Source organism: Macrobrachium rosenbergii, chromosome 23 (genome assembly GCF_040412425.1).
Source record: "Macrobrachium rosenbergii isolate ZJJX-2024 chromosome 23, ASM4041242v1, whole genome shotgun sequence".
Lineage (NCBI taxonomy): Eukaryota > Metazoa > Arthropoda > Malacostraca > Decapoda > Palaemonidae > Macrobrachium > Macrobrachium rosenbergii.
The window spans coordinates 31,592,069-31,617,959 of record NC_089763.1 but is presented as its reverse complement, the minus strand read 5'-3'; the positions used below and the strand labels follow the sequence as shown (position 1 = coordinate 31,617,959).

Below are 25,891 nucleotides of genomic sequence, written 5' to 3'. Positions count from 1 at the left end.
TTGTACAGAGGTAGGGGGAACATGAAAGAGTTTCAAGAATTACGTGATCTACGCTCATCAGAGAAATCCATAACGTTTCGGCATAATGTTTAAAGGCGATATATGTAAATGCAAAAACTTGCAAACAAAAGCAATGCAACTTAATGAGCTTGCAAACATTTTACTATGCATTTGAATTCCATCCAAGAGTGCAAATCGAATTCCCTTGTTGCTACATGTTCAAGAGCCTGTGCTGGCATAAGGTCGGTTTAAAATCAGCTCAACTTCATGTCTACCGATGACCCATTTCTGTTCATGGCAGCATGAGGAGGTTCAGTATGTTAGACAAACTAAAACAACTTTACAAGACAACACATTGACAACGAATAACAAGCACTATTACAAGTATTCCAAGATAGAAAGAGCCGCGATATAGGTTTCACCTCAACCGAAAACTACTACTAATTTGTTTACGTATAGCGGTTGGCTTTCAAGTTGTGGGCAAAGGCGGCAAGGTGACGACATACCTGCGGATTTTATCTATTTCAGTAGGACTTAACAGATGGAATGGAACCTTTAGAACTTGTCAGGTAATATTTTTGGGGTTTAAGTCTCTAACTTGCATGTATGAAACCACTAAAGATTTTTGTAATAAGGCGTAGGTCGACGTAGGCCTGCCTCCTTAGGTTCTAACGTGCAATATGCGGAATTGGTTTATTATCCTAAGCCATGCCGTAATAGGCCATATATTTTTGTTTATAATTGTCCAGTAGTGGTTTGTGCTTGGAGAGCTTGGAAATAGCCTAAACCTTCTATGGCTAGCTAGTATAATTTTATTTTGGTAAAACGAGATTGTTATGTACTCCTTGGATCTGATAACTACCAGTTTACGTGCAAAATGGGCACCGTGTTTAGTACCACCCCCTTGGGATGAACATAGAGATGTAAACTAAAGACAGACATTATCTTAAACATAATCCAGAGGAGGTAAATATTCCATTCATTGACTTATGGGAACCATGCCATTTGTAGTAGCAGTCTTCAATTTTAACTTTAAATGATTATGGTATTTTGTACTTGTAAATAAGCCCATCATTGTCCTTTGTCTTAATGTGTGCTTTGAAGTTTTTTGATGTTAGGTTCTTTTTAAAAATGACCTAACCTGACCTAACCTAGGATACCAAGTCCTTAATCTAGTGTATTATACCTATTATTTTGAAAACATTCCATGAACTTGCCTTAATCTGAAAGAGAACTGTCAGTGGGGCTTAAGTTCCTTGGATTTTACTCGTTTTGTGTTTTTCCCTTCCCAAGAACCAATCTTTTCCACTGTGGTTCCAAAAAATTATATGGTACAAGTGTGGAGTCCTCTATCTTTAAAAGTACTCATTTGCTAATGAAGTGTATCTCAGAAACGAAATCACACATGAAAACATAGAAAAATGATATTTTCAAGTCCAAAATGCAACAATGGTACAAAGTAAAATAATACTGGGTAGCCACTGATGCTTTGTTTCATAGTGGGTCATGGCCTGCTTAAAAGCAGATCAAAAACATTTAACCAGAGATGCATTCTAACCTTCCTGTAACCCAACCTGTCATAATGTGCAGTGCGCAGACCTAGGCAGGGGGCCTTTTGCACCCCTGAAACCCTGCAATGGGACATCATGCAAGGTCTGGCTTGTTAAGAGTAACAAACACTAAAAAATACATATAGCATGAAAAGTTGAAAGGTTAGTTGCAGGGATGCATCCTAATCTAACCTAGTGTGTTGGGTTCCTACCTGGCTTGGAGGGCAGGTGGTTTGACCTATAGCACCATAAAAGTCTCATTATGCATAACATGCAGGGATGCTTCCCAACCAGACAATTTGATTTTGAAGTTTTGTATTAGTTATGTGTCTTGTTGGTTACTGTTGTTCAAAGTTAGTGTGTTTCTTGTTACAGTTGATGCTAGATTAACTCTCTAACATAGTTATTCTGAAATTAATGCATTTTCCTCTTTACAGTGGTAAGGCATTATGGGGTGTTATATGTGGCACCTACATTTTGCCGTCCGATGAAGTTGTTGGAGAAGAGCTCCAACTAGCAACTCAGCACTTGCAGTTAGGATTGTGTGCATATGAAAAGCCAAGTGGGAGTCATTATGAAGACTGGGCTAAGTCTGCTGATATCAGTCCAAATGAAAAGGAGTTTGTCAAGAAAATATTCCCTCTGCTGGTGTGTATATAATTTCTTAATTGCATCTGGAATATAGATAAGTTGCCTGTAATAGAGTAAATGTAATGTTTCTTTATGTACTTTATTATGTCAATTCCAACTTTCTTCCAGAATCTTACCGCATCTCAGAGCTGGGAAATTTTGAAACTGTTTTTACTAAATGACTTTCGAGGAGAAGCCTCGTTGTCGGATATTCTTGGTAGTCAGCGTGATGAAGAGACGTTTTTAGCACAACTTTGGAACTTCTATCTGGCTGATCGTCTTCATCTCTTACGTTGTTTGAGACACATTGTTGCCAATACAGCCAATCCAAATCATCCATACCAGGTGATATTTTATTTTTTTAACTGCATCTGTCTTCCAGTTCATATCCAGATAAGCTTTTGATCATTAAATATCATGTTTTGATGCATTCTGAAATTGGTTTGTAAGTTATATACTGAATGTTTTATTACAGGGCCTTTTTCGCGATTTTATGCACGATGTCGTTGATAAAGATGGAACCCTTGGTGATAGCTTAGTCAAACAAGTAATGCTGTGTTCAAGAATGGTCCCTCCTACTGTTCAGACACATGGGCCTCACCTACCTACTCATGGGCCACACAACTGGCTTACCCATCACCTGGCAGAACTCCGAGAAGCTCTTGCAACCTTACTTGTCTATTATGGGAGTACGACACATTTACCATCTCCAGACACATTTCAGAAACTATTGCAGTTGGCACAGGTAGGTTATACATTTAATGAGCTGTCAAAACTAAAAATTGAATCACATTCTCATCAGGTTTTCCATATGAGTCGGAGATCCTATCTGTGAACTTTCTCCATTTGCTGTTACTTTATGCACTCTGTATGAATTACTCATAGCCCAAGTTCCCTGTTATGCTCCTTCTCCATGGTCTTTGCCTTTACAGGGGTTGGTATCCTTCCCATATCTACCTCGTTTCTAAGTTTCTAAGTGATTGTTCCTGTCTCAGTATGTTCGTAATATGGTTACCAGCCACTGAACTCCACAAATCTGTACTAGTTTCTCATTTGTGGATGATCTTCCCAGCACACTCCAGCCTTGGATCTCAACATTTTGTTATCATTATCATAAAGAATCTTGCAATATTTTATAAACACATAAGTAGAGTAAAGAGATTATGAGAGAATTTGAAAATGGAAAAGCAAAAGAAACTGTTGTAAAGAATTTCTGTTAGGCCGCTGGCTGTCAGAACTCATCATGACTTAGTGCACCTTGCACTGAGATTACAATGAATTAAGTTGAAATTTCATCTTAGGCAATGAATTATTTTCTTAAAAATTTCTTTCATCCACTATTAAGTAACTATGGATATTCAAGGGAATAAATCAGCTACTGAGCTGAACAAAAAAAGTTCAAATTTCAGTGAGATGAATACCAGATATTTGGCAGTGCTTCACATTAGTCAAAATGATTATAGCATGAGAAAGCAGACCTGAAGTTTGGCAGTGGGTAACAGAATTTCTAGATTAATACAAGTCCCCGGTTTACGATTCGTTGTAAACCGAAAAATCGTCAAAAATCGGCAAAAATCCTAAGAAAACCTGACTTTTAATGCTCTAGGTGTATTGCGATGTAAACTGCATTTTTATTGAGTTCTTTCAAAAACCCTCCAAATTTTTATTATTCTGCCATTTTGACCATATTTCTTCCGTGAACCCTTGTGATGAATATATCTGAAAAGCGCCGTAACCTGAACGTCAGAACCCGTCATGGTTGATAAGATGCAATATTTTTTAGATCTTTGGATGACAAGTTTTGTCTCAGATTTTGTCTGATTTGTTGTAGCCTAGCCGAGACTAAACATGGCTGTACCCTTGATTGCATTTTACAGTTTTCTGCCCTTTTTTGGACTTAGTGGTGCTATTGAAAGAAAGATTTCTGGTTAAAAGAGAGATTACTATAAGTGGTGCTATTGAAAGAAAGATTTCTGGTTAAAAGAGAGTTTACTATAGTTTGCCGTATGGTAATTTTGAGAATTCTTGACTTGTTTTATTTTTGTATACAGTTACTGTTGGTTCACTACAGTTTAAATAATTTTTGTGCTTATTAGCAGCAGTTGTTTTTGCTTATTTTGAAAACCTTTGTGTTTTTATCTTCAGGCCAGCTTCTTAGTAATTTAACTTTTTGTATGTTTTGCCTGTACTTAGCTAGTCATGACCATCTTCTAAGACTACAATCTTTCTTTCAGCTTCTGTCTGTTTAGCTCAAAGTTTATTTTTCTTTCATTAAACCTGTAAAGTATAACTCAGAATTTTAATTCAAGTTCCTAACCCTTGATCAGAATTTGGGTTATGTGCACTGAAGAATATTTTAATAGATTTATTTCTGCTTTCAAGGGAGGTGGCTTAGGTGGACGTGCTGAGATTCAGGACATATTGCGTGATAGCCACAGACCTCTGGTTGAAGCACTTGATGCTACCCATGTTTTGCTGTTGACACTAATAATAAATGCAGATTCTTCAACCAGGTAAGTTGGCTGAAACAGTAACTCAAGTTGAAGCTCATCTTTGGGTAACTTTTGCATTTTTATAATACAGTATACAGTAGTTGTCTTCACAGGGATAATCAGAGTTTTAAATGTTACAGTAGGACTGTATTGAAATCTTCACATCCTGGAAAGTTAAATAAAAAGGAGCACTGTGCAAAAATGTTGTCCAGAAATGGAAAACCAGCAACTATTGATTAACATTGCACAGATTACTTATAAAAGCTCCTGAAAAGTATAATTGATAATTAATTTGTGCTCCTGAATTATTCACAAGTTCGTTATACTGTTTAACAAATGTGCTTTCTTAATTTTTTTTTGTTTTATGTTTATGTTTTTAACAGTAATCACAGTTTGTGTGAAAGTAGTTGGATTAAAAGGCTTGATCCAATAATGACTGGGTTAGGTGCTCGAACCCCTCATCATGCACCCTTGTTGGCATGGGCTGTTCTGCAGTTGAGAGCAATGGGAGATTACTTAAGATCTTGCTCAAAGACTTATCACAAGTTAGCCCAGCGTGCTCTACATGGGAAGGTGTTCAGCTATTTAGAAACCTCACTGAATAATCCTACAATAGAGGTAAGTGGGAAGATTTTTAAGCCCAATTTATGCAATTTCTTGTTATTAAAGTATTTATTAACAGATGATGTTTTTGTTCCTTAGTATTATTTCTCCTGTATTGCTTAATTTATCATGATTTTAGTTAGGCATGTTGATGATGCACTGCATTTATTGTTAAATAACAATGAAATGCTTATATTGTTTGATAAGGTTATTCGGTACGCTCTTTTACATCACAGGGAGACGAGTTACTTTTGCGACTTGCTTCATCTGTTGTGTACTCCCTTGTCTGCGCAGCTGCTGGGTGTTTGGATTTGGAACGAATGGGCTGTTTACCAGAGCTCAATTCCCTTGCCAAAACATGCTTGGCACAGGATCCACCAGCTTCTCTCTTTTGGACTGAAGAAGGTAATTAACTACATTATCAGTGTCTACTGCTGTATGTGAAGTAGATTGTTGATTTATAAACAAACTATTATTACCTTTGCAGTTTAGGTAAGCTTAAAGTTGGAGATGAATTGTTATGCCAAACATAAATCAAATAAATTTGTTATTTTGATTATTGTTGTTATTCTTGACTTATGTACATTCTTGTAGAATGGACTAACATTATTAATTTAATTAGACAACTTAGAGTCACATTTTTAGTCTTATTAGGCCAGTCAAAAGGATTTTTTCATAAAGTAAAAGATGTTGGACAAATGGGTTAGAAGAGACCGAATAAAATGGATAAAAGTAAAAGGCACAAAAGCATTGCAGCTGGGGTCAGTTGCATTCTGCAAGGAACCATTATTAGTCTACAAAGGTCGAACAAGCCATGAAGTCCATGCATTAGGATTATCAAGGCTAGTCTCAGAGAGAGTAGCTTTTCAGAAGTTACTGCAGTGGTTGCTGCTACCCCCTGCAAGTCCTCAATCACTTCCCTTTACCAAGGAAAGTGGGCTCTTGCTGTTGCCAATACTTTTTCAAGATTTCATTTTCAGGATATGATGCATAAATCTCGATGTTTATTCAGTGGGACCTATCATTTTGGTGGACCTTGTGTTTCTAGTTTGGAAGAATTTGTGTCATCAATCCTCATCCCCATCATGACTACATCCCTCATAATTATGGCACACTTGGAGCGTGTGTGTTTCCTGGGTTACCCATATATACACTTTTTGCTTTGTGAGTGTACTATCTTGAGTTCTAGTTCCATTGTAAATCCAGGATTTTGGTTAAAGTTTGCCCCACTGTCTATGTCTAAAGGACTTACACCTGTGTGTACTCTTTGGAGGTTCATCTGCTTTGTCCTAAATTGTGATGCAGCCTATGTATGATATTGGGTTCATGAGAACAGACGGCACCTTTACAGTAACACATGGTTTTTACAAACTCATTAATCATAATCTTCAGTACTGCCCTTCCTTCTGCTCTCTCTTTGAGATGAAGGTTAACACAGAGGAATGACATGTCGCCATGGGGACAGTGGAGTGTAAGCCAAACATATGCACAAGAAACTGTCTCCCTTCAGGATCTGTCAAGTTGGTGTGGCTGGGTCCATTTCACACAGAGTAAGGCTGTTAACAATTGATGGGTTTGTAGGAAAGCATATATACAGTATATATGTATTGCAGTTGTTTAAAATTTTTGTAAATCAGATTTGTAGATAGTTGGTAAAGTTTTGGCTTCTTTTTCGTTGCCTGAGTTAGATACCTATTTCTTATTTTTATTTCTTAATTTGCCCATTGGTTGTAATTTTTCACTTTTCCTTTCCTTTTACTGTTTTTATATATAAAATCACTAAGCCATCTTATGCAAATTAAACTACTGTATTTGATTTAGTGGTCTAGTTTAACTACTTGTTAACAATTGTAAGAATGACAAAGTTAGGTTATATGTAAATGTTTCAAGTCTATTTTGGCTGTTTACATTGTTTTTTAATAATTTTATAAAAATTCTCTTCGCAAGACGGTGCAACAGGCCTGCTTTTACCACCAGCATTGGAAGTATTCCCCAAGATGTGGAGCCCCTATTGTCTCTTACAACTGCTCTTGCTCTTGCAAACCCAGAGAGCTGTCTCAAGGTTGGTGTCTGAGAAGTAATTTAAGTAAGTTTCTAATTGATTACATATCATGAGAATCTTTACCATTGGTTAAAAGAGCAAGTATTTTAAAAACTATTGAGGGTTGGAGGAAGATTTATAGGTTTACATGTACACCCTGAGTTACTATGGTGTCAAAATGTAGATGGATACAGTGATATTTTTGTTACAAAGACCTGTATTACTTTTCCTGTTAGTGGATTTTCAGAGGGGGACATTGGATGTTGATTGTTTGTGTGCATCATTATTATTATTATTATTTTTATTATTATTATTATTGTTATCAAATAGTTTACTGAAATTATTGAGTCACATTGCTATGCTCTCATAGAACTTGAATTACAGTGCTAGACTTTCATAGGGCTTACCTGAAGGATTTGTTCTTGAAGAAAAGGTGAAAATGGAAAGAAATTAAAAAGTAGAATGGTTAGATGGAAGAGACCTGAGAGAATGGTAAACTGTAGAGAGATTAAAAGGAACAAAACTAATGCAAAGACATAGCACTGCAGCTGGTGCAAATTTTTCAGTTTTAATGGAAAATGTACTGTACTGTAGTATAATTATTATTAGAAAGTGGTTTTTATTGTAGTAATGGATATACTAGTTATGATTGACTTAAGGATAAGAAGGCCTGTACATTGATTGCTGTATGAATACTTAGGTCTTGAACCCCATAAAATATCATTTATAGTTTTGTTTATATAGTAAGCTCTCTATTTTCCTGATTCTGTACAGGTGATAGAGCTCCTTAGTGAACTACCAAACCTTACTTGGGTTGCAAGTGAAGCAGATTTTGAAAACATAAGCATGAGGGGAACTGACTGCATAACCAAAAATATGCTACAGCCCTTACCATCCTTAACTGTGCCACCAAGAACAGAGGGAAAGCTTGTGTCTAATAACCCACCAGTGATCGTTTGGCAGACACCATGTAATGCTTGGCAAGCTCTTTTGGTTTTCATGAGGCAACTTGACCAGGAGGTAAGAGAGAGTAGTGTTCTTGATAAAATGGCTTTATGTGATAAAAGTGTGTTCATACAAAATACAAACCTGTTATGTTTTCTAGATGCCTTATCACATGCCAGGGGAGAGAGCTTCAGTATTTGATTGCAGGTCAGATACTGTACTAGGTAAGTAAGAGGCATCTCTCTGATAAAACTGCAAAAGTTGAAGACCGGCTGTCCTGTCAAGTGCTCTTATGCCCTTCGTCAGCCTTGTGTTAGGAAGATATGTTTTACTAAGGCTGTCCTGCTTAACATTTTTCTGCCTTTATTTTTTTCTTTTTATACCTTCTTCGTCTGAGGCATAGGTATTTTGTTTTCATTTTTATTATGTGTAAATATGATAATATTGCAGTTTCAAGGCACAGCTAAATATAATTCAAGCTCATTCACAAATAATTCTAGGTTAATATTATAAATTCATAATTATATTGTATGTCATTATCATCTTATTTATCTTTATTACAAAAATTCTTTGGTTATATATCCTGAACTTTAAAGATAACCCAGTCAGACCAATATACTTAATGCTAAAATGCCAATAACTAATCATACACAGTATTCTAGGTATCTTGCACATGTCTGTTTGTTCAACTGACTTTTTATAAAAGGATCAACCTTTTATTATAAAATCTTGTTTTCAGTTTAGCAGAGGTGTTGTAGTCCCAGACCCCAAAGTTCTTGCCACTGTATGCAGCACAACAAAGCTACTAACAGCAATTCATTCTACTGTCCCGGAGCAATTGCCAGCGTTTGTTCATTTTGTAGACCAAAGCTTAGCACTTTTACGCAGGTAACACTCCATATTTTCTGTTTATGTACGTACGTAATTTATTTTTTTATTAATTTGGAAAAGCAAATGTGGTATTGTTTGAAGATGATAACCGTGATAAAGTCATGTGGGGTCTTGGATAATTGCATCTATTTTAAATGCAGTTGTGATGGAATTGACAACACAGAATTAAGGAAGGGCATTTAATATCTTTCCAGTTGCTTTATTTTATAGCACATAATGTGCACCTAAAGTTTGGTGAGCATATTCTGGAATAAAATAAAAATCCCTTTTTATCTTTACTTTTTTTCCTTTCTCTTATCTTCACATCAAGAGTTGTGGTACTGTGTAAATTCTAATGAAAATATCTTCAGATTATCACAGGCAATGCGGCCTCCTAGCAGCCTTGTTGCAGCTCTTCTAGAGTTTTTGGCCAGTGTTGCAGCTGACGAACCAGAACGGATTTGGTCAGAAATTGAGGGATGTCCTCTGTTGCCCTACTTTGTGGCACCACAGCCAGTTGCAGGTAGCTTTATTACTTACAGTTGATATTTTGCAGTATTTATGGTTTACAATACCTTTTGTTTTTGTATTGTTTACTTATGGTAGAATTGCCAGAGACTAAGATTTATATTCCATTAAAGGATCACATCTGACGCCTTTATTTTATTAAGGAGTGAGATGTAATTATTGTTGAATACAGTGATTAATAGAAAAATTGGAAGAATAGTAAACTTATTCCAGAATACAGTGCTAGAACTGTAGTAGAAACAGATTTTTGTCTGTACCATAGGGGAAAATAGGAAAAACAGGATGTACCTGTTATTTGCATGGTTACCTATGACGTATTGAACAATCAACTTTTTTAATCAGTACAGTTATAACTTCAAAAAAAAGAATGTTTTTTAACAATTTTATTCCGGGCTTAGCCCATTCATTGATATTTTCCAGGAATGCTTTATTTTTATCATGTGAGTAGCTTTGCAAAGCTCATTTGATGCAACTTGAAGAACTGAGAAAATTTAAGAGAACTGAAGGAAAATAATAAAGAAGCAAAAGTAAATTATTTATGTATTCTCATAATCGTGGCTGATTGGTGGGAACAGGAGGCAAGATTATGAGGAAAATATTGATTGTGAAATTTCAAAGCCTTAGTTTTAAAGAATAAACATAGAAATACGCAGTGAATTGGTAATATAACTTCAGATACACTGTGCTCTTCTTTTGAAGGTGGCAAAAGGGGCAAAAGTGACCCATTTCTGGGTTACCGTGCTGGTGGTCTTCGGGCTCTTGTGTGTGGAGAAGAAGCTGCATCGGGATCTTACCCAGTACTGAAATCTTATACCAAACTACTGACCCAAGCTATTAAGGTAATCAGGTTTTCTGTCATCTTAGATGAGAATAGGGTTCATTGCGATAAAGTTTGACAGAGCTTTCGCTTTGGATGCAGATCCATTTTCAGTTGCTTTGAGGAAATTTTTGCCTTGAAATGCAAATCCATTTGCAATTGCTTCTTTATAAAAGCAAAGAAGAAATTGGTAAAAGTCATTTGGAAAGAGTTCTGAGTTAGATATCTCATTTTAATCCCTTGGTGGATAATTTATGTGTTTTTTGTTATAGTTTAATACTGTAATAGTGTTTTGTGTTAATTTTGGAGTTTGATTTGGAATACATTAAAATCATCAGCATTCCTCCAGTTAGTGCTGAATGACCTCAGGTCCCAGCACTTGGCATTTTGCCTAAATGTTATATCCCGTTCCATTCTATTCTATAAGCATTCCTCTTCCAGCAAAATCTGTTCAACATATTACCATTTTTGTTCTTAGTGCATAAAAGACCAATATTTTGAGTAAACACTGGTCTATATGTCTTAATGCAAACTGGAAATTTGAACTTAGTTTTCTTTTAGACTTAACATATTTATTATTATTATTATTATTATTATTATTATTATTATTATTATTATTATTATTATTATTATTACAATATAGATTAAAGAGAGCTCTGAGCTGAATTTTTAGACTCTGTCAAAGGATTATTTAGCAAATGATATATGAAAATTGGATTCAGGTACTAAGAATAAAGGGAAAGGATGAAAACTAAAAAAGAAGAAAGCACTGTAGCTGAGGGCCAAAGGGACACTACAAAGAACCTATATTACCATCATCCACAGTATGCCATGTAATGCAATGGGAGTGATAGTCCTGTTGTGGGGTATGTATATCTAATATATTATCACTCTTTAAGGGAGGCGTCAGTGGGGGCAGTGTTGGAGGAGGCATAGTTTTCATGTCGCGTGAGGTAACAGGAGCCATTATGTGCTGGTGCTACAAGGATTATAAAGAAAGAGATTCAGTGTTAGATGAATGCCTAACTCTCCTTCATCATACATTGGAAGCATCTGAATTGAGTAAGTATTGGTAGATGATTTTATTGTTAAACGTAGTAATGTATTTATGCTCAGATTTAATGTGTAAGTAAAAATTGTTTATGGAAAGTTTACAAAAAATGCCAGATATCTACTACTTACTCAGTCATTTAACATTGTCTTGCAGATAGTTACTTGCGAGATTTGGTGGTCCACCAGCTTGTTGACAAAAGCAGTGCTGGACAGACTTTGTTGTCAGTAGTGGTGAATGGGGCCAGTTTTGAGTCTGCGTTAAATCAGCCAACTCATTCCCCAGTCTCTACCCACGCACGAAGGTTGACACGCACTGCCCAGATGGGTCTTTCTATCCTACATAGGTAAGGGTTACATTTGCCTTTACCTTACAAACTTTTCTTCTTTGTTGTTCTGTCATCACATTTCCATTTTGTCTTTTTAGTATTTTTCTTTTCAAACAAAGTTAGAAAAAGATCTCGGGAGAAAAAAGTAAACCGTTTATTTTTTGCATCTTTGAGGTTTTCGGTTGGTTGGAAAGGGGAGTATACATTTTATTTTTTTACCTTTCATGTACATAAGTTTGTATCAGCTGACATGAAAAAGTTTTTAGTACTGGGTATTTTGATTTTCCACTGCCATTTCTGCTTACTTAAAATTTATTTTAGCTATTTTCGTAGTATAGGTTAACATAGGCTAATTTGTTGACACTTGTTTCTTGAAACTCTTGTTGAACCATAAAAACTGGAGGGCAAAGGTGCTTAGCCAGTTCTAATCCAAGGTTCCACCTTTCGATGGCAATATTGATTGCCATTGAAGTTTTAGAGCTTGTTACTATACAGCACTTCTTACATTACATGATTCCCATCTATGTCATGGTTGTTTTTGGTCATCAGAATATGTATAGATAAACTGAATTCTAAGCTCATGGGCCACCTTCCCATGGCTTCATTTCATTTCCTATTTAAAATCTTAATGCTTTCAGTTAAATTTGTATCCAGGTACAGTATATTAGAAAATTAGTATATTACAAGTGCAGTGTGTGACTGTTTTATTTCCATCCTTTAATGAATAAAATTATTGGACAAATTTCAGGCTTGTTGGTGAGGAAAGTAGCATAGGTGGTCTCAGTCAGCTTCTTTGTGCAGCACCAACTCCTGGAATAGCGCTGGGCGGTGGAAGGCTGATGAAAGGGAGTGGTAGCCCTCCACACCTTGCACTTACTATAGCATTATACGTGCATCAGAGGTTAAACCCTCGTCTCTCTTACCTTGCCCTTCTTACCCTAACACGATTTGCACAGGTAAGATATCTGCTGTTGGCTTTAGATTGATAACTTCTTTATAATTGAGGATATATGCAAAGAATTTATAAGAAGTGTTGAAGCATTCCCTGTTGTAAAGTTGAATATAAAGGTTTTGAATAAAAATCTGGAATCTAACAGGTTAATTTATACTTCTATTAATGTAATGTAGGTTGCTAGTTTGTTTTGGAAATAATTTCAATTCAGGAGGTTAATATGAGCATAAATTTACAGTGTATCATGTTACTTTTATCCCCAATTTTTGCAGAAATTGATGTCCCATTGGTTGCTTGTCTGGGAAGCGAGGCTGATGGCATAAGAGATGCTTTACTTCGTAGACTAGACTCCGATACTGAAGATGTTGGGGTTAAGGTGGCACTGTTGCGACTCTTAAAAGCCTCCACTACAAAACAGCAAGGCCTCACCAATGCATTCCTAACTCCCCCTGAGAAGCTTTTAGATCCACTTACTTCTCTACTTACAAACCCCGTAAGTTGCCTTTTGTGTTATTTTTAAAAGCTTAAAAGGTTTCCAACTAGCAAAGCAAGCTTTCACCAAATAGGCCATATCAGTAAATCAAAATACTTTTTATTGCACCACAAAACAAGTTTTTTCACGATCACTCCATTAGCTATATAGTATATGCATTGCTTTATTTCTGTAGGGATGAAAACATGTTTAAGAAATGAACTAAGTTTAGAAGAAAGAGGGGATCCATATGGATTTCATCTAGTATATGTTGAATGGGATCTTTGTCTTGTTTCTTGAAATAAGTAGTTACTGGAGGCTTAAACCAGGATTGTATGATCTTCACTTCATGGAAACCCCCCATGGTCTTTTAGTAATACCTAGCGATAGCCCAAGTAATGTGCAGCAGGTTATTGAGAAGGGATGTAGTTACAGTACCTATAGCAAGCTGTTACAGCTCCAAAATTCATATTCCTAGGACCTAAGTGGCTGCATCTTTAAGATCAGTGTATATAACAAGGGTGAATCAGAAGCAGTTATGGTTTATGGAATCTAAATAAATGATATGTTAGTACAACACAGTCTTAGTTCAAGACAAGCCAACCAGTTCATCTAGGATTTAAAAATTTTCACAGGCAGGCATGTACCACTTAAGAGAACAAGAAGATACTTGTCCACTGTTCTCAGTCATAACCAGGCTTTCTAACATTTCCCTCTTGTTGGGGAAAGATCACCAAGAACATCAAAGAATAAGTAAGATGGGAAGTGACAATAGGATTAGCATCTTTATAACATTTTTTAATTTCAAAAGTAAGGTAATTGGTCATGCTTTGCATAAAGAATCCAAGAAAACATGGACAACTGGGCTAGACGAGATCCAGATAGGCTTTACTGTTATTTTAGAAAGACATCCTGGATACTGTTTCTTAAACTTTATTCTTTTTTTTATTGTTAATTTCAAATTGGTTGGCTTTTTAGCACTCTACCTGTTTGTAAATTATGCCCTGTTGTATCCTCTAAGATAAAAATGTTTAAATAATTTCATCATTTATGCTTGTTTGTATAATTTTTTGTCTGCATTTCAGAACCTGTTATTGCTGTTGTGAAATTTTTAATTTATCATGCAAATGCCTTTATTGATATTGTTTTTCTTTGTTTTCATATCCACAGAGTTCTAATGAGACTGGTCAAAAGCTTACTCTCGCTATTGTTGAGCTAGTTGATGCTCTTTGGAGTGAAAAATACACCACTGCAACAGCATACTTCCAGGACAAGGGGGACTTCTGGGATGCACTGGGCCATCCCCTTATCAATGAAAAACCAGGTTGGTACTGAGACACCATTTATATTGGTAATCTCATTGTTATCTTTCTTTAACATTTTGCTGAAAGAAGACGTAGTAACTACTTAAGGATTATGGGGAGGTGAAACTCAAGATACTGCTTTCTTTTGATTACGTCCTTTGCTAGAATGATAGTTTTTCTTTTTATCCCCAGTAGTCTTATGTGCTCTGTAGAGAAATTCAATAATAAATTTAGGTTTACCAGATGTTTTTTCATAAAACAACACAAGTAAAATTTAGATAATGTTTACCATTAGGAAATGGCTAGTTGCATAGTATAACCAACTCCTGGAGCATTTATGCCTCACTATGTTGATAAGTTTGCACTTTAGGTCACATATACCCTTATTACCTTATACTGGTTAAAAAAAGTTCTGAATAAGAAAAGAATTTCATTAGATTTAATTTGTTGTTGGCTCTCAACTTATACAAGATGAACTTATGCAAATATGAAAAGAAGTAGGTGAGAAATATTTGAAAAAAGAAGTCCTAAGACAAATATTTGAAAGAAGCAGACTTAGTTGGTTCCAGAGCAAAAAAATTTTAATTTGTTGTCTGCTAAGCATACCAAGAGCATAAAAGTGCATTTGAAGAAACATTCCAACTTTATAGTGTATGTAAAATGTTGATGATTATCAGTATTACCCATTACTACCATACAGGAGTTGCTACATGACCACAACTTGAAACCAGAACTATGGTGTATCCTTGTAGATGTACCACCTTACAGTGCACTGGTAATAACCTTGATTTTAAACTATAACTACGACAGTTCATATCATAACTACGACAGTTCATATCAAATAGTAATTTAGATACAGTCATTGTTTTATACGAGAAAATGCTAGGCATACTATGTCAAATTCAGTATTATGAAGTGAAACTCTAGCTGGATAGAGGATATGAATTTAATCATTGTTAAATAAGAACAGATGCCAGGAGAAATATTCCATTCTGATATTTACTTTTGTTTCCTGATGTTTGTTATTGTCAGCATTCAGTATTCTCAGGTTTGGCCAGTCTCTTCTATATTCTTGATAATTCTTTCATCTGGGAATCGGATTTCTTCACTCTTGGTGGTCTTTCCTTTTACTCTATTTACACCTGCACATTTGTCAAACTGAATTCCATTTTCATATGTTCATTTATGATCTAGATGGTCTGTAGAAGGGAGTCCAAGCTCTTAGCATCATTTCCATATTCAGTAACTTGATATCATCCATGAATATTAGGCAGTTGATGACTGTGCACTGTCCCAATTTGACAGCCACTCTTAGCTTTCTTGAGTGCCATTGTCATGGTATCAGAGACTGCAATGCAATGGTCATAGTGAATCCCTTTGGAATGTTCTTCTTCGGATGTTTACCTCTCCCAGTGTAGTTCCTAATGCTGTTAGGGTTGCACAATCATCTTAACATAGGAGGTGAAATAAAATGAAATACAGTTTGTTTGCTGCTGGGCAAAGTGTCACCTTTGGCAGTTAACCTTCCAACTCATATTAATATTTATCATTGATCATAGGCACCTGAAATAATGTTTGTATATGATTTATTAAAGTTATTTATAACTAAATGCTTAAGTGTATGGACTTCTTTTCAGGTGAAATGAGTGATGCAGTTGCTGGTCATACACTTAGGATATTAGCTCACCAGCTGTTTGCATCAGACACTGAACCTCGTGACTCACTGAAGACTGTTATGGACAAATTTTGTGACCCAATAAATGGGAATATATGTCAATGGTCAAAGGTAACATGGCACTAGGATCTAATTGTGCTTTTTATATTTGTAAGCCAATTATTAATCATGAAATACGCAGTGAATTGTTAACACAGGTTAGAAGTTAAGTGAGTTTTCTCCACCCTTCTCTTTATTGTACCCTTTTGAAGTGCCCATGTATTTGATGTGTAGAATAGTACTGGCCTTATACACATAAATTTTTTCCTCTGTTTATTAATGACATTCAACCTAGAGTATGCTCAAGGTAACAAAAATGTTCAGCTTCTTTTCAGGCTGTTTTTCATGTGACATATACTTTTTTCTAATTTCAGCATATTATAAAGCACCTAGAAAGTGATTCTAGTTCAGGCAGCAATGTCCGAGAATTATTGTTACCTGCATGGCGTGACTTCTTGGTAGTATTGGTAGCCAGAGCAAAAACCTGGCTTCTCACTAAACAAAAGGTTAGTGTAATTTATTAATGTTAAGTAATATTATTACCACCAGTACTGCTGCCACTAGGACTGTCATATACTGAAAAAGGTGGCACTATTCATAAAATTTCTTTAGTATAGAAATGTCAGGGACACTTTTTTCAGGATATTGTTACAACTTTTATGTAGGTTTTTTTTTTATAGAGCTACAGTATAAGATAAACTATCCATCACTGATCAACTAATTACACTTGTAATACTGATTTGAAAACCCTTCTCATGTGATGCTGGTATCTGTGACATGGGCAGATATGACAAAGTGAATTCCTAATACAGTAAATCAAATCAATCAAATCTCATTTGATGATTACATCGGAGATGGGATGGTTTGTTGCTACCTGTGTGGCAACAGCTCGGGTATTCCGTTAGGAGGGCCCATACCAAGGGTGTTTGTTCTGCTTGTTCAGCAACATGCTTCCTCTGGTTGGTGACAATTTGAAAAACTGGCAATATCTGTAATATAAAAAAAAAAATTTTTCCAGTCTAAAGAATTATCTTTAATTTTACTTCTTGAACTTTGACATAAGAATGGCCTTTAGTGTTTAATAAAACATTTATGTTCTAATTTGCATGATATACATACTTAATAAAAGTATAGTGTCTTGGTTTTTAATGTATTTATAAAATTGCAAATGTCAGTCACAGCTTATTTTTTATTTTAATTGTCATTGTTTCTTCCTTTTAGATAACCCTTGCCAGTGACATTTTAAGTGGACTTGTGTACCAGCTAGACGGTCGTGTCATGGATGAAAAAGCAACAAATCTCCTCGCCCAGTTGTATTTAGCACTCGTCAAGCACTGTGGAAAGTAAGTACTGTAATATACAGCAAATTCCTTCCCACCACTCTAATAGGTGCAAAGGGGGGTGCATAAAACTACAGTGCTATTAAAGGAACAGCCCTCATTGAAAACCTTAGTCTTTCTTTCAATTTACTTAGCTTACGCTATGTCAACAGTCATTGAGTCAGTAAAATCCACAAAGTGAAAACAGTGTAGCAGTGAGGTATAAAATGTGTTTTTCCCCACAAGGATACAAATCCTTTTCTTATATATGGATGCCTTCTCTAAGGGTATCCATATAAAAGAGCTGTAGGACCGAGGGCAAGTCATGTTACAATCATCCCTTTCAGTTTGCCCAACCCCCTCAACATCAGTAAGCCCATCAACATGATAACTGAGCTTGGCAGGCTAAGCAGAGGTTATTTTAAGTGTATTTTCCCTCACATTCCAGAGTGTTTGATCTTTGCTCTGCTGTCATAGTTAAGCCATCTGCACAGCATGTAGTCCTCACTTTTGTGATTTGATGAATAAAGTTATGAACCCTCTCACACTGAAAATGTGCAGTTAAGAAAGTGGATAAGAGAGGAATTGCTGTAATTGCTTTATCAATGTTTTTAATCTTGAGGATGAGACAAGTGACAACCAAAAATCGGTTTTTCCTACGTCAAAACCTGTTTTTTATTATAAGTCCCTTGTCAGATTGCAGTAGTGATTAATTATTTGGTATAAAAAGTCAGAGTTCACTGAACACAGGTTAGTCAGTACTAATGTGTTGCTCTGGAGTATTGCAGTCAATCTGCCATGGTAACAAGAAATGTCTTGGTAGACATCCTTTTCATTACCTAACTGTTGAAGAAACATCTTTGTTACCAACACTAACCCAAAAGCATTACTCAGAGCAAATTATGCTGAGAAAAAGCATGGACATGATTCCTTTAGTGCAAAAGACTTTTGGTAGCTTCACTAAGTGTAATATAGTATACATGGAATTTTAATTGTCGATGATTTTATTTTAGGCAACTAGTGGAAACAACAGATTGCTTCAAGAGCCTTAGCAAGTTACTCTTGTTGATGCAAGAAGCTGTGATGGAGACCCCAATTCATTGCCATTTCATGATCTTAGGAGCAGCGTTAAGAATGGTTACTCTAACAGAAGCTTCTTATGAATCACAAGGTAAAGTGAAAAGATGAATGGAAGTATAAGTGTTGAGTAAACAGTGAAGTCAGTCAAACAAATAAAGGTTATAATGAAAGGGTTGTGAAGAATTACTAAGAATATGTGGATTTGTATATTTCAAGTAAGTGTAGAGGTTTTAGTATAAATAATGATAATCTTTTATATCAATTTGATTTTTTTGTATTTTATCCTCACAACTTTTTTTAAAATTTGAAAGCTAAATAGTGTGTAAATTTTTAACTAAATACTAAATGTAGTAATGTTTTGAAAAATAATGAGGCCTGTATAATGTAACTGTTACTTAACTGCCAGTTTTTGGTCAACAAATGGCTTCATAAAGGATTTATCTCTTGTTCATGAAAATTCATTAATAAATTTAAATATAAGAAAAAACTTTTATTAAGTATAGCTGTAATTAAGAACTAATTTTTCGTAACATCTTGGATTATGTTATATAATTTACATACTGTTATACCAATACATACTATGTATATAGTTGTTGATGACCATGACTTCCACCTTTAAATATTGACCTGTATGTTGTACTGTACAGTGAAGTATCAAAATAATGAGTAAACAAATTTGTATGCATGGAACAAATTTATATTTATTTAACTAATATTTTAATGAAATTAATTTGAAATTAATTTATAATAAAAATGTTCATCTCAGATTATTAGTCATCATGCCTGTGTTTATGTACATGTTATGTTATCATCTGATATTTAATTATATACTATATACAGCACTCATGTTGAAATACACCATTTTCATATTTCTATCACTTGTAGTCAAGGGTATTATGAACTTGCAGATGAAGTAATTGTGCTGTTGGATCCTGTGCTTGCACTAGTGCAGCAACATGGTAGACTAGCTGGCTCTGCAAATCCAAGTGTTACCTCCGAGGCTATATTGAATATTGCTACAGCCTTGCTGCATCAGTGCTTGTTGCGGTGCCATCCAGACACTGCAGAGCTCCACCTCAATTATTCTCCTGTTGTACCTGCTCTTCTTCATGCCACAGAAATATACATGCAGGTAGGGATCAGTATGAACCCTTTAAAGCATCCTATTTATGTTCTGATTTCCACTGCGTTTATTGATATTATTACTGTATTTTATTATTATTATATTTTATTTGGTAGTGTAGACAGTTAAAATACTCACCTTCATAGGACTGGTACAAAGGTTTTGTTTAAATGATAAAATCAATTTTATTTAATAAAATGTAGTTCTTTACAAATTTAATAATTATATATAAACAAAATCTTTTGAATTCACTGGTTGTTGAAGTTTGGATATTCATGTGAAGTATTGTGGTTAGTGTTGACGTGCATTCTCTGCATACAGGGACTGGGTTTTGTTGGATATTCATCAGATGTCTATGGATCAGTGAGTGTGACTAGTTTGTACATAAAGTTTACCATTTATTAAGGATGATGAGTTTTACAATGCCCTCATTTGCAGGGTGACATTGCAGCCACATGAGGTGAATTTTAAACCCAAGCTATTGAAGAAGATTTAATATTGCTTGCAAATTTGTCTGAATTTGGGGTCTTAGAAGTGACTAGTGAACTAAATTGTGATGATTCATTCAAGAACTGTTCCTTATACATATCCTAAATGTAGTGATTTATGTTGTCATCATTAAAGAAAACCAAGGCATAATAGTTTTCTTTTATAAAACTGAGGATATGTTGCATCATATTTACAATGAGTAGTGGTGGGGGATCAAAATTTAAAGGCATTTTTACAGATTACAGCACCGTATTATGTTTTCCTTATTCCAGAATGGTAAAGATGATGTTGTTGGTGAACTTCTGCGGCTTACTGCAACTCTTTCAAGGATATCACACCAGTCAGATGATTTGTCAACAAATACATTGTCTTCGACACTTACTCTTACAATTCCTCCATCAAAGGTACAGTCACAGATTTTACTATTACTTTATTTGTTTATTTCTTTTGTATTGAATCAGTTTTAATGTTTTTATATATTACTAAGTTATGTAACTTTTTCTTTCTAGACCAACCTGTTAAGTGAGGTGGTATGGGGAGTTGTCTGGGGAGTCATTCGTGAAGGTGTAAGAGGGGTTGAAGGTGGTGTCAACATAGCAGCAGTTCATCTGTCAGCCTTGTGTGGATCTCTAGCAGCACCTCACCGTCAGCCTGGGCTCGCCCTTGCCACGGCTGCTCTTGTCACAGCTCTGGCTCCTCATGCCTCCCTTTGGATTGTAACTCATGCGGCTTCGTACTCTCAGCTGACATCAGCAGTAACTCGTTGCATTCACTTAACAACACATCTACTTTGTACTCCTAGGGTAAGTAGGAGATTCAGAGTCCAGAGCCAAATTGTAAGTCTTAACAGTTGAAGATATTGCATGTGTAGTATATCAAGTTTTGACATTACCATTACTGAAGCAGACTAAAACCAAATTTTGTGTAAAATTTTCATCCGTGAAATATTCAGTATAACACTTACTGTACATAGTAATTAATTAAACAATAAAAATTCCTGTTGCTTTTAGGTTGTTCAGCTAGAATTGAGTGGCCAAGAAAGTGGTTCCTATAACAGGAATGCAATATCTGCTGCTGACCCAACATCATCTGTGATTTCTTCTGCCACTACAGCTGTTCTCAACAATATGTTACAGGTAAGATTTTGTCATTATGTATTTGACCTAATTTGGTGATTTTATATTCACTCAAGTTTATAAAATTAAAGAATCCAGAATCATTTCAAGGAGGTGTTGTTTGAAAGACTATATATATATCCAGTTGTTGCTTTTTGTCATGACAAAAACACAATTTTTAAGTTTGGTATATAAATTTTTTTCTTTAGATCATTATGGGTAACATTTGTTTTCATAATACTTGAACTGCAGTGATTTTGATTTTAATAAGTTTTGCTACTTTGATTGCATTATAATCCTAGTGGTTTTATCAGCATTGTTAACCCTTAATGGACGGCTACCCTCATGAGAGGATCTAACAACAGGTTTTGGGTGGTCCTCTCAGGAGTATTAATATTACGTGCCATACGATTTGGCTGTATCGAGCAGGAAAGAATTTCCATCACTTTAATGGCCCATAAATGAATATTGGCAACTAAAGAAGTCAGCTCAGCTCAGTTGTGGGCGTCTCAGGCAGATCAGTATTGTTCTTGACTTGAAGGGTGAATGTCTTGCTCTCTCTCTCCCATGATGTCATCTATTTATTTGCTCATAAAAATACCCAGGGATTGCTGTTGGTAGTTGTTCTTATCTTTTATATGATGGTGTCAGTTATAATTGTAATTTTCCAAAGAAAAGTGCAAATAATATTAGAAAAAACATGTATATCTCCAAAAAAGTTACTGCATCTCCCGATCTCAGTAAATTTACATAAATATTTTACAACAAATAACTCAGAATTTGTTACTTAAGTATATCTTAGTTTTACAGAATTTGTTGATTGATTTTAGTTCTTATCTTACGTTATGATACTGAGTGAGCTGTAATTATAATATCACAAAATAAAAACTCTTCATCAGCCGGCCGCTAATTGAACTCCGCCCAAATGACAGTCTGAAGCTAACCAACTGGTAAAAAGAGCTTTTGTTACTGATTTTAGTTTTCTGTTAACACTGAGTGAGCTGTAACATAATTTTACAAAATAAAAAATTCACTTTCAAAAAACACCTAACTGTGGAAAATTTACGAGTGTTTTGTAAAGGAGGTCCCACAGGGGTAAATAGTCACTTTCAACCTTGGAAGATAGGAAAATTTTTACATTTTTTACACCAAGTGCATTAGCATATCTTCCACTTTCCATTGATGTGCATTTTTGTTAAATTGGCCAATCTTAAAGTTTGCCTGGTGTTGGGGGGCGGGTGCATGATATATAATTATCCTGTCCCTTAAGGGTTAAAATTTCATATTATCCTGTATCTGTAGTTTGACATTATTCTGTGTTGCAGGTACTCTGCACCTGCCTAAGTGCCATTATTGCACTTGGTCCAGACCTGACAGATTTGATGTGTGGCCCAGGGATTGATGTTGGGGCTTGGACACTGTTTTTTCACCCTTCCTTTCGCCCTGTTTCTGCTCATGACCCTACTGCTCAGCCAAGTTTAGCCTCACTCACTTCTGTTCTTGATCTTTTTGATAGCCATGCATCCAAGGTAAATAACCTTGTTTATAGTGATTTATAATGAAATAAGAGAAAATGGTGATGTTGCTTGTGACATTTTTAACATGAAAATGATTTTTAGATATTTACTCATTAGCCAGTTTGCCTTTTAGGAACGTGAAATTCATCTCTTTCAAACTGCATTGCATGAAATTTATAGACAAGTTTTTCTCATTAGGAAAGTAGAGGTGTCTCTCCATGCCGAAGTGGTGCTCCAGAAGTTGGACTTAGACACCAGGGTTCTGGCAACTTGCGCTGAGCAGGCATTGCTGATCCTGCTAACCCAGGCAACTTTGGCCCTTATGAGTCCTGAGACACCTCCACGGGATGCCCTTCGAGTACGACATGGACTCGCAGATGAAATGGTTAGTAATTTTTGTGTCTTTAGTTAGCTATTTAGACCATATACTGTATAGATGTGATTTTGTATTTGCCTAACATCAGGTTGGTACATACTGCTTTTACTGTCCTAAGAAGCTGACAGAATTGTCATGAATTTGTGTTGGTGTAGGTGAAAGCTTGTAAAGGCCTTACCCCACAACCAGCATTTGCTCATGATAATCTTGACAGGTTCAACTCTTTGGTACTTTTGTTATTTTGTGTGTTACCATTTCTGTATTTCTTGTGATAGTTTTCAAAGTTGCTCTTCTATATAATTTTGCTTTTATCATTATTCCTACTCGTCATTTTCTCAGCTTCTCTATTTCACAGAAATATTTTTCTTGTGTGTTGTATTTAAGAAGTTTAACTAAACCACTAAGTGGTGAAAATTTGATAATTTTCAGAGAAGCTAATTCATAATTTTTCCTCACAGAATTCATTCTTCACTCGATGGTTGGGTAGACGGCCTGCTGTGTCTCCTTTGCCCTCAAGCAGTGGGGGTACTGGAATTAGCAGTTCATCGCACATTGATCTCTCTTACCTACGCTTAGCGCAGCAGTTAGTGGGAAGACTAAGTGCAACAAAATGAAGTACAAACTTTTTAGGAACTTGGTTTTATTAAACCATTATTAGATTATTTTAAAGTTACATGTTCCTTCCCACTTTCCAGTATGATTTTGACAGACCAGGAAGCAAGTTGGATTGCTAACTTTCAAGTTGTAATTATAAACCTTACTGTGGTACTTTAAATTTCTTCTCTCTTGGACTAAAGTTTAAATTCAGTACTACCAAGAATTTATGTATATCATGTAAATACAGTGTAAACCGAGTTTTTATGCGTGACTATGGATTGAATGTAAGGTTTTTGTATTTTTGTCTTAGTACTTTAATAAAGTAATATTGTATAATGTTATTTCATTAGTCACAGGTGAATGAACTCCCATCTTCTAAAAGGCAATGACTACAGCCCTATTAAAACTTGCTCCATGCCAGTAATTTGTTATGGACCGACTAATTTCACTTAACAAAATAGCCACCAATCAAACAGGTGTTAACAGCAGAACCTGCTGAACAGTTCAGTGAAATGCCTAAAAGGTGGAGTAGCAGAAACAAGATAAGAGGACAAAAAATCAATGTAGGCAAAATAAAAGTTTATAAGATAGAAAATGAAGCAAAGGAAACATTACTCAAGAAAGTGGCCATCCAGCTGCTGTGGGAAAGGATGACAAAATATGCTTGAAGTAAGCTTGCCCCCATATGTTAAAAGAACAAAAGAAGGACAAGAGAAAAGTAGAGAACCATGTGTTTTTAGAGGTTAGAAAATTTCTCTTACCTGAGGATACAACAGACTTTGAGGCAGGGACTGAAAGGGAGTAAGACAAAATGCGGCTACAGCCTGGATGATATGGAAAGTATCTACGTTACTAGTAAATAAAAATATCCCATTACTAGACCGAGCAAGATTTCTAATGGGTACATAAGGCTTGTACTACCATATATAGAGGGAGACACAGTAAAAAAAAAAATGGATGAAATTTTTAAAAGATATAACCACAGTATATTTAGATTTATGGGCTCTCTGCAGACAGAGAATTGCACAATTAGTGAAGAGTCCAGCAAGTAGATAATAAATTGAGAAGGCTTAGACATGTAAAGAGAAGCGATGAAGTTGGTATAAAAATCATAGACATGGAAACATGAGGGGAAAACTTTATGGTTGGAATATGAATAAGGAATTAATGGAGTGACGTGTCCAGAGGCTGGAAATAAGACTCAGATCTCAAGATGGAGTTGGTTTACACATGAGATAAGAAGAGATGAGGAACAGTTGGTCAGGAAAGCAGTTATAAGCAAGTACCAGGACAAAGACCTATAATAACCCAGGAAAACATGGAAAAAGGGAACCAATGTGGCCTAGACCTGATGGAAGTTCGGGCAAAAAGTGAACAGAACAGAAGTGTGTGGCGAGATCTTGTTTCATGTCAAACCTTGATGATGAATGCTACATAATGGTAGATAATAAATCATGTGGTGCTCTCTCTTTTTACTCTCATGTACATGTCATTACCATAAAAAATACAGTAATTATAACACTTACCAAATCACACTGCTTTGCTGAATTATAGCCCAATACCATGATAACTCCTTACATTAATGTTAGGAGGAGGTGTATGGGTGAGATGCAGTGCAAGCAGGAAATCAAACTCAACTCATTCCAGTGAAGAGGATGAGGGATACAGCTTCTGAAAGATGGCGAATGTACTGGATTGTGGATGCAACACAAAAAAATGATAGGGAGACTGAGTGAATTGATTATGGTGGCTTGGATGCAGCAGGGCATCACGCATAAAATAGCCGAGCATCCTCTGACTGTAAAATAAACTCTACTGCTTCTAACAATGAAATCCCATCTCCTGATGAGAGTTCAAGCAAGCCTGAACATGCCATTGTGGTTGGAATAATCCATTTTTTATAAGGATTTCAAATTACTCCCTGACATTACTAAAGCTGAGAAAGTCAGGCACAGATCAGTCATTACTACAAGAAGTA

General features: G+C 35.6%; 1 protein-coding gene across 1 annotated transcript; it reads left to right on the top strand.

Moving 5' to 3' along the window:
- Positions 1–431: 431 nt before the first annotated feature.
- Positions 432–24,249, top strand: Nup188 (nuclear pore complex protein Nup188). The gene is given in 29 exon segments (XM_067125522.1): positions 432–569; positions 1,988–2,198; positions 2,310–2,525; positions 2,656–2,925; positions 4,563–4,693; positions 5,056–5,290; positions 5,512–5,680; positions 7,223–7,267; positions 7,270–7,337; positions 8,091–8,336; positions 9,001–9,149; positions 9,503–9,654; positions 10,359–10,498; positions 11,376–11,538; positions 11,684–11,873; positions 12,604–12,811; positions 13,080–13,300; positions 14,450–14,603; positions 16,221–16,369; positions 16,672–16,803; positions 17,519–17,640; positions 18,630–18,787; positions 19,605–19,828; positions 20,581–20,712; positions 20,818–21,111; positions 21,319–21,444; positions 22,749–22,952; positions 23,139–23,325; positions 23,775–24,249. Coding segments are annotated over 17 exon segments (2,667 nt in total). The 5' UTR covers positions 432–546; the 3' UTR covers positions 13,131–13,300; positions 14,450–14,603; positions 16,221–16,369; positions 16,672–16,803; positions 17,519–17,640; positions 18,630–18,787; positions 19,605–19,828; positions 20,581–20,712; positions 20,818–21,111; positions 21,319–21,444; positions 22,749–22,952; positions 23,139–23,325; positions 23,775–24,249.
- Positions 24,250–25,891: the final 1,642 nt, after the last annotated feature.